This window comes from Berghia stephanieae, chromosome 1, assembly GCF_034508935.2.
Source record: "Berghia stephanieae isolate SIO BIC M18660-M18661 chromosome 1, UCSD_Bste_1.3, whole genome shotgun sequence".
NCBI classification, from domain to species: domain Eukaryota; kingdom Metazoa; phylum Mollusca; class Gastropoda; order Nudibranchia; family Aeolidiidae; genus Berghia; species Berghia stephanieae.
The window spans coordinates 14,638,703-14,648,702 of record NC_088360.1 but is presented as its reverse complement, the minus strand read 5'-3'; the positions used below and the strand labels follow the sequence as shown (position 1 = coordinate 14,648,702).

Below are 10,000 nucleotides of genomic sequence, written 5' to 3'. Positions count from 1 at the left end.
TGTGTGTTGTTTCCTTTTTTATGATTTTTTCGTTTTTTGTTCGGGGTTTGTTTTTCTTTTACTTTTTTTGTTTGTTTGTTTTGTTTTGTTTGTATGTTGGTTTGTTTTATTTGTTGTTTTTTGTTTGTTTTTTGTTTTGTTTTTTGCATGTAAGGGGGGGGGGTTGTTTTCTTTTCTTTTTTTTATTTGGTTGTTAATTTTTTTGTTTGTTTGTTTCTGTTCTATTTTTATCTGTGTTTTTAAAAAAATCTTCGAAGTGCCGCAGATGACAGTAAAATCTCTCTGAAAAAAAAGTAAGAAGGGAAAATAAATTTTAAAAAGATACAACAATTCAGCACTAGTGACATTTCTCTTGCTTTTGTATATTTATAAACAATAGCAACACAACTAAATAGATCGATGATTGACTACCGATGTTAATATAAAAATATGTTGTGATCTCTTCATTACCTGTCAAATCAACGCATCGGATCAACCGTAACCACAATCATCATAGCAGCTGTCTTCAATACAATCATAATATGTGCTCAGGTCAGCATCTAGAGTGTGGGCCCTCTAGATTTTCAGCACTTTTCACACGTTTAATTTTTGACCACCCCCCCCCCCCCCCTCCCACCCCCCAATAAAAAAAATTAATAAAAACAATGATGATAATAATAAAATTATGTTCTTCGGCGCGGCATCCTGAGATGTCTTTGCCTGGGCATCTCATGAAGGAAATATAACTTGATAATCCATCCAAAAAAAAAAAAAAAAAAAAAAAAAAATAATAATAATAATAATAATAATATAATAATAATAATAATAATTAATAATAATAATAATAAATAAGTGTCTGATGATAGCAGGAATCATTAATGTTGTCCAAACTGGGTTAATGATATCAAGTAAAAAAAAAAAAAAATACAAACCCCCCCCCCCCCCAAAAAAAAAAAACGAAAGTTTAAGGCGGAGCTCGAACCCCTGACTTTTCGGGTTTTTGTACAATGTTTTAACTATTGGCCACATCGAACTGGTTAAACGTGGCATAATAACAACAGGAACATAAAAAACAAATATAATCAACAATACGAATAAACAAAAGCAAAAACAAAAAGACAAGTCGTGTTTTCATTTTTTTTTTAAAACTGGGGAATCCCCTCATTCTCGAGGAATACGGGAGCTTTAAAAGATATCATTATAAAGAGATTAGATATGATAGGACTATTATTGTCTTAAAAAAAAAACTGTCTCAAGTGATGTAAGAACTCCCGTCTTCTTATTGTCGTCAAGATGATAAAGTGTGCATGTCCACTCAATGTCGCCAAGACACTGATAACGTTACTCTGCCGTACTCTGGAAAAACCCATATTTTAAAATTTGGCCAGAAAACTCGTCCTTCAAATTAAATATCGGTCGATTTAGATGACCTTCATCTTGGCAAAACAACTCTCAAGTCTGGGACTTCGCGAAGTTCGAGGTTTGAGAGATTTAAATTGATCGATATTTGAAGGACGAGTTTTCTGGCCAAATTTTAAAATATGGATTTTTCCAGAGTACGGCAGTACTGGGATGACAAAGAACAGTTTGTCTATATTTTGTCTCAAGGAAGTGCAGTGATGGTGAGGCGCATGGAACATGGTTTTATTCCGGGTAATAATAAATAATTGCTATCATCTAGATAAGACGCTATTAGTGTGTTGTAAAGTACTTTCTGTCGGATTTAATAAATTCAGCTATCCAATCATTGATGGATGCACAGAGAGTTAAGAAAGAAAACAAATGAAATGTTTAAAAACCTCGATCTAATTAATAATAATATGGGATTGAAACAGTTTTCTTTACTTAAGAGGCTGTTGATGGGCCACCAACTAAGCTACAAGGAATGTCAGAAATCAAACACTCAGTGTAGAGACAGGACCAAATCTAATTAAATATAACGTTAGTGGCATAACATAAGCATTTTTCACTTTTGTCAATTTGAAATTATTCTTTGTTTTGATTGCGACCATAATATCACTGTATATCAAAAATACTGGGTTCTGACCCGTATTAATCATGATTAACGGTTGGATTTTAACGTTTACTAGACATAATATTACTACGGTGATAAATAACATTGTTCATGTCATGACAACATAAGCTGACATTTCTTGGAATCCACTGTGAAGGGAAAAATTAAAAAGAACGCATTCAAAGAAAGCATCATCGTTAATTTGTTAGAGAGGAAATTTGTCCACTTATCGTTGCTGGTTGGACGCCATAACGTCATACATCCTTTTCTTTTTCATAGTCATCATCTTCACCATCATCATCATAATCCTCATCTTCATCATCACCATCATCATCATCATCATCAATATCATCATCATCATCATGATCACCATCATCATCATCATGATCACCATCATCATCATCATCATTACTTTGAAATTATATCAGAGCTATAAAAAGAGGAATGTTAAGATAATTGTCGATATAGAATTGTTCATCCTAAATTACTGTTTTCATCTTCTTCGTTTATTCTTTTTTTAAAAAAATATTCTCTATCTGTATTGATTTATCTTTTTAAAAATCTTTTTTTTTCTTTTCACGCTGTCTCACAAATTGAGAATTCCTCTAATGTTCTGATAAATTTTATAAAAAGTAGTCCTGGGCTAAAGTGACATTGGAGCCGGAGTTTATAACTGTGTCTATAGCGTTAAGAGGACAGAAGCAATTGCTTTCTACCCTTTTGAAAGGACACTAGTCTAAATTAAGGTACTTTCGACCATACTAAACAAATCCAGCTACTCAATCATTGTTGAGTGGACGGGGGAGGGGGGGGGGGGGCAGAAAAAAATATCTCGACTTTGCCCGGTCCTTTGTGTGTAAAGCGAATGTTCTACCAATCGAGCTACCGGGACCCTTTAAATTGTGCAAGCTGCATGCACAATTTCGTTTTCATCAAAACTAAAAAAAAAAAATAATAATAATAATAATAATAACATCAACAACAAGTGAATAGATTAATCAAAATGATTAAAATGGGAAACTTGGATTTTGTTAATTGGAGCCACTTGTGTAGATTTTCAAAATACTGGCGAGAATTGACAGATCTATAATATATTATAAATACAATGCAAATATATTATATAATTTAGTACTGATTTTCTTTATCATAATGATATAGATGGAACGACATTGACGTCGTTCAGCTCGTTGTTTTTGTTTTAAGACAGCCATTTTGGTGATAATTAGCTCTTACTACATTCTATAAATCAAACTATAAGGTTCAGATATCTGTTCGGGGATGGTGTGAATATTTTACCTAAACGCATAGCGTCAATTATTATCATCACTTCTGCAGCAGCTGTGTAATGAAACTAAGACTTGGTGACCGGCATAGTGCAGTCATGAACTTTTATTATTGAATATCCATTAATAGTTATCAGTCAACAAATGATACTCACCAACTTGGCTGAAAAAAAAATATATATTGTAGATTAAATATGTAGATTATGCACAAATCACGCCCAGGCCGCTTTTCCCTTTCCAAACTCAATGAACCGTTTTTGGAATAAAATGTAAATTGCTTATTTTTTAATGTGTCTTTTAAAGTAATAGAACTTGCAAGGGTTTATCATCTCTCTTCTGACCGAGTAAAATCACATGCACATGTATGCAAACACTTGCATACATACACACACATACAAACACACACACACATATATACACACACATACACACACATACAAACACCCACACACACACACATATACACATTATTATAAAACACACAAAACATGTCGTGTGATCGCAACCGCAATAAACTACTTACTAATGACTATTAATAATAATAATGGATTCTGTCATCTGACATCCAACTTTCAGGGCAAAAGTAAAAATGTTGAACTTAAAGCGAGAAAGGCCTATGATACAAGGGAGGTGGGTGGTTTTGGAATTTGAGTAGTTGCTGACCCATACTCGATTACCTATATATTATATAAATTGTATATTTAATATATATATATATATATATATATATATATATATATATATATATATATATATATATATATATAATATGTATAGCGTCGATTACATGGAGTGATTAGACTTTTTAACAATAACGTGAGATTTTATATAACGCATTATCCACTCTATTCGGTGACCCTTTTTCTTTTGTTTTGTTTGTTTTCTTGTTGTTGTTATTTTGTTTTGTTTTTGTTTCTTTAGTTTTTGTTTGTTTGTTTATTTGTTTTTTGTTTTTGTTTTGCAATTTGTGTGTGTGTGTGTGTTTATTTTCTTTGCTTTTGTAGTTGTTTTTGTTATTGCTTTTATTGTCCTTGTTGTTGTTGATGATGATGATGATGATGATGATGATGATGATGATTATGATTATGATGATGATGATGATGATGATGATGATGATGATGATGATAATGATGATGATGATGATGATGATGATGATGATTATGATTATGATGATGATATGTATTTATGGGTTATTTATCTGATAAAATGTTTATGAAACAGTATCAGACGGAGCAGAAAGAAAAATACAAGAAAAAAAAGTATCCAAAATTTAAAAAGATCAGTCCTGCCTATGTGTGTGTGTGTGTGTGTGTGTGTGTGTGTGTGTGTGTGTGTGATATAGGTTGACAGAGGCATTCAAACCAGATGCGTACATTGTTTTTCAAAGTCTTAGTACAGTATTGTATCTGAGTGTTTTGATTCGTTTTGAAATGTTTGAGCTATTTTTGCATTAGTATCATATTGTATCATGAGCTAGAGTTCATTTTTGTTTCTGCATCATGAAAATGACATTATCAATTGCTTACTACCCTTTGGATAGGTCTCTGGTCTATCGTTAACATTTTTTAAAAAATATTTTTTCTCCTCTGACCAGATCGCAATAGGATGCAGGGTCCTTGCCAAGCGGTTGACGCCTCGCAGCTTCTACGGGATATTCTACAACACAAAGACAAATACCAAGGACAAATTCTCGACAACAACAACAGCACCACCAGCAGCAACAGCAGCGGCATCTTCCCCACCATCGATTGCAACAGTGAAATGATTTCCCCCCTCCTCCACAGCAAGTCCAGCGACATGGCTTACAACGACCGCGATAACGACACGGAAGGCGAAAACGATAACGAGATCGATGTCACGGTCGATACTAGTTCGATACTGAACAGCGGTGACGAGTCCGATACGGAAGTCCGATCTGTCGGAGCCGGGGATATTTCTAAAGGGAGCGACAGTGGATTCAATGGCGATGATGGCGAGAGCAAAGCAGCGAAAAGAGCTCACGTTGAAAATATATTAAGCTCTATGAGAAAATCTCCTTCGATTGAAAGCCCAGAAAACGCTTTGAAAAATTCAATTGGATTCGGAGTTGAAGGGAAGAGACAGAAGAGAAAACAGCCACAACCCCAGCAGCACGATTCGGCTATTATGAATTCCAGTGTAGATTCTTCAATTCAAATAATGCAGATACCCCGAACTGCTGATATGGATGAAAGAATTCCGACAGGTAAGAGGAAGCGAGAGAATGAGGAGGATTTCGTATCCGATAGCGAAACAGTAAACGATGAAGATAATGATGTGTCTTTAGATGAAAGTAGAAACAAAATGGACACGTCATTGATGGCAACAGACGCGAAAAGAGCTCATGTGGAGAGGATTTTGAATACGATGAGGTCGCCAAACTATCCATTTGAAAACGGATTGGGTTCTCCAGAAGTGTCGCCCAATGGCGATATAAACAAGAAACAGAAAAGAAAGCAGACACAACCACAGCAGCACGAGGGAAAGACAGACATAGAAGCGTTCCGCGCAATGCAGGAAAGTGGGAATAGTAACAGAATCTACAACGGCAAAGGTGATGGGTCTGTCAATGGAGATGATGTAGTTAATGACATTTCAAATAATGCTAACAACAGTAATAATAACAACAATAACAACACAACAACAAACAACAACACCGGTATTCATTCTAGTCCATACCTGACACACGACGCCATATTCCGTGCTAATTTATTTCGCGGGTTAAACGAAAAAGAACTCCCCTTCCCTTTCCATAACGGACTCGACCCACAGATATACCGTGAAAATTTATTCCGGCATCCCCTTTTCGGCATGCGACATGAGCTAGATCCTATGGCAGCCTTTAGAAATCTAGGCAGGGTTCTTCCTGGACGAGCTGATCCTGAAATGCTAGCTGGTGCTCATAGGGGATTGTCTCCCGAAGAACTGACTAAAATTACAGAGACTCTGAAGAACGAACTGAACCAGGCAATGACCAAAGCTATTGATAAGGCCCTTAGGAAAGTATTTAGTGATAAACAATTGAACAATAACAACAATAAAGAAGACAACATTGACACCAATGCTCAAAATCATCGGGACACACAACAGCATCAACAACAAACCACTCCTAAGGCACAATCAACACCATTGATACCACCTCAGTTCCCTCTCCTTCCTCATCATCACAATCAACTATTACATCAGCAGCAACAAATTCATCATCAACAACAACAGCAACAACAACAACAACAACAACAACAGCAACAGCAGCAGCAACATCAACAGCAACAGCAACATTCACAACAACCTCAGCATTCTCCTAGTCATGCAACAGAACGCGAAGCCCTCAAAGAAACTGTCAACAATTCACAAGTTGAAAAGAAACCGGAACTCGTTGTGCCTTTTAGTGATCATCTACAACTTTTAGAACGTTTTGGGAACCGTCTCCATCCAGAGAAAACGAGCGCTTTCGAACCATTGTACAAATCAGAAAGCGAGCTCATCACCCCTCATACGGGCCCCACCATGCCCTTCCATCCCCACTTCCCATACTATCCTCTCGCCCAACCCGCCATGCCCAGCACTTTCCCAGGAGAGCCGGAACAAACAGAAGCTCTTCCTCTCATCGTGAACACCCCAAAGAAAAAGAGAACCAAAGTCACTGACACCCGTCTCAGTTCGCCTCGTACCAAGCCTTCACTCCTCCCCGACTCTTCCCCCGGATCCAGCCTCGATCAGGCTGAACATCAACGCCATCTAGCAGCAGCTTTCACCCACTTCATGCCTCAAGTCCTTCCCACCAGCGTGGCGATCGCCAACCCATCCCTCAACCATTCAGATCTCCTAGCGCTACGACTCAGAGAAGCTTCCTTCGGAGGATCGCGTCTGCCTAGTCCACATGAACAGTCTGGATCGCCTGCCTGTTCCCCTTCCACCGACTCCCCCCACTTCATGATGAAGATGGACATGTATGACAGGTCTGCTCTTGGTCTCGGCCCCAATGACGTGATGGATGGCCAAGGAAACTCCTCACAAATGATATCCTTTTATACCTAATATAATTTAAGTAGTTGTTTAAAGCCATAAGACTCACGAGGTTACTGTAGCATCTAACGGACAGTAATTATTTTTGCTACTCTTTGAATATGACGATAGTCTATCGCAGAATACTTTCTACCAGATCAAACAAGTTCAGATACCCAATCACTGCTGGGTGGACAGGGACATCAAATAAAAACAATTCTCTCTCACTCTCTCTCTCTCTCTCTCTCTCTCTCTCTCTCTCTCTCTTTCTCTCTCTCTCTCTCTTTCGTTCTTCTCTCTCTCTTTTTTCTCTCTTCTCTCTTCTCTTCCTCTCTCTCTCTCTCTCTCTCTCTCTCTCTCTCTTTCTCTCTGTCTGTCTTTCTTTCTTTCTCTCTCTCTCTCTCTCTCTCTCTCTCTCTCTCTCTCTTTCTTACTTTCTTTCTTTATTTATTTATTTTTCTCTCTCTTTCTTTCAGCCCGGTATGTAAATACATTCTTATTACCACCATCTTAACCTACTCATCGTTCATTTTGCAAAACCGATTATAAATCACATCATATCATATAAGAACCGAAACACCGAGTGAAACACAAACCAACCAAATTAATATAAGGAGATAATTCAGTTTGAGTCATTAGGATGCCATGAAAGCCTTTCATCTAGTTACAATTAAAGACAAAAGCCATTGCGATATTCCTGTAAATTATTGGATAGAAATTGTTCTCTGTGACCCAGTTGTGGGCTATTATTTATTGTCGTTATAACACACATATTACACACAAACACACAGACTTTTACATATACACACATACACACGCATATATATACACACACATACACAGCCTATAGCAGTCTAGGCGGCTGGAATCAGGTTGGCGATAGTGCTTAATTGCCGGATCATAGTCTTCAACACTGGGGTAGAAAGAACCCTCTGGGCATGTTCTACATTGAATATCAGATCAAATTTCCACGATTTGAAATCGTGATGATATTATTATTATAGTCCTTTACAGTAATATTGTTATCAGTATTATTATATTTATTATTAATACGAATACGGTGATGACATAGAGCATCGTATTCTTTTCTTTATAATACGGTTGTCCTTTAAATAAGACATTATGACAGATTACCATTGCGCATGTCAAAGGATAACTACAATTATATCCAAAAACGAGGGCGAAATGTAAGGCAATACCCAATATCGTATCTTGATGAAGAAATTTATTATAGTCTCTGGGTAGTGTTTCGTTTTCCGAAATGTTATTAAACTTTATAATAATTCTAATCCGTGTTTTCTAATCATACACATTCGTGATTTATTACCCGGGTTAATTTCTGTGTGATTTATTTATTTGTCGTAAGTGTTCTTCACCCACGGCACGCATGCGTACCAAGCAGTTTCCGCTGTATGCTCTTTGTGTCTTATTAGATTAAGTGTTAACCCTCTACAGGCGGGGTTTGTTCTTGTCACCAAGAGAGCAACCACACTCTCCACAGAGCCTAAGTCACATCTGTATTTCCGGTTACTTCTGCAGTCGTAACGAGAGAAATAATTGGAAATTTGAACGAAATTCGTATTGGCGTCAAAGGGTTAATCAAGCTTAGATGAGCGATTTCTTCTCGTTAATCAAGGAAAGACATTATACCTGGTAGATTACATATCCGTCTTACTCATTCTGTTCCACAGCAGGTGACCGTTATGAAAAGAAATTATACGACACATTTGTTTTTTATCCGTGGAGAAAACTAATGACCGGAGATTGATATCTTCCATTGATAAGAGAGCCTACTCTCTCTCTCTCTCTCTCTCTCTCTCTCTCTCTCTCTCTCTCTCTCTCTCTCTCTCTCTCTCTCTCTCTCTCTCTCATCTCTTCTCTCTCTCTTCCCTCTTCTTCATCTATCTATCTCTCTATCTCTTTCTTTTTTCTTTCTCTCTCTCTCTCACTTCTCTCTCTCTCTCTCTCTCTCTCTCTCTCTCCCCTCTCTCTCTCTCTCTCTCTCTCTCTCCCTCTCTCTCTCTCTCTCTCTCTCTCTCTCTCTCTCTCTCTATCGGATTGAACCAAAGGACGGGTTTATCCATTGTTCTTTCACTCAAAAGAAATACGAAACTCGCATCTTTATTGGGTTTTTCTCCCTTGGGTCTGAAGGGAAATTAGACTCTTTGTTTAACTTTTTCTAAGCCGTCTTCCCGTTCAGACAAACCTATTGATAATTGGTATCTCATCATCATCATCATCATCATCATCATCATCATCATAATCAGGTTAGGAAGAAGGGATGCCCATACGACCATGTAGGTTTGCGATCCCGCAATAATTAATAGTCATGTTTTGAGTTGGTTTCCCGTGGGATTTGGTCAGATCGCCAAGATGAATCTGGACATTGGCAGTGTTATAGGTGTGTTCGCTGTGTTCACTGGTCATTAGCCCAATGACAGGCTTTAGTTCATACCTGGAGAACATAAAAGTGAGCCATTCTCTCAGCACGTTGCTATACAAGAGCGATTTAGATATTGAAAAACTGAATTTGCGATCAAAGTAGGAGACTTTTACAAAATCAATGTGCTTTGTTGAGAAAAATAAACATATAATTCCCTTTATTCATTCCCATGGGGAATTTTGTCTTAGGGTCTATTCCAAGGGAAGACTGGAATAACCCAGGCGTCAGCCGCAGTACAGCGCCGCAAAGTGAGATAGG

The 10,000-nt window shown here is 37.4% G+C and overlaps 1 protein-coding gene across 1 annotated transcript in view; it reads left to right on the top strand.

The window, feature by feature from the left end:
• Window positions 1-10,000, top strand: part of LOC144968716 (uncharacterized) — a 63,829-nt gene that overhangs the window by 4,135 nt on the left and 49,694 nt on the right. Inside the window, exon 2 of the mRNA XM_078907329.1 lies at window positions 4,871-7,314. Coding sequence (XP_078763455.1) covers window positions 4,882-7,314 — 2,433 coding nt within the window. The 5' untranslated portion in view covers window positions 4,871-4,881. The remainder of the gene's footprint in view (window positions 1-4,870; window positions 7,315-10,000) is intronic.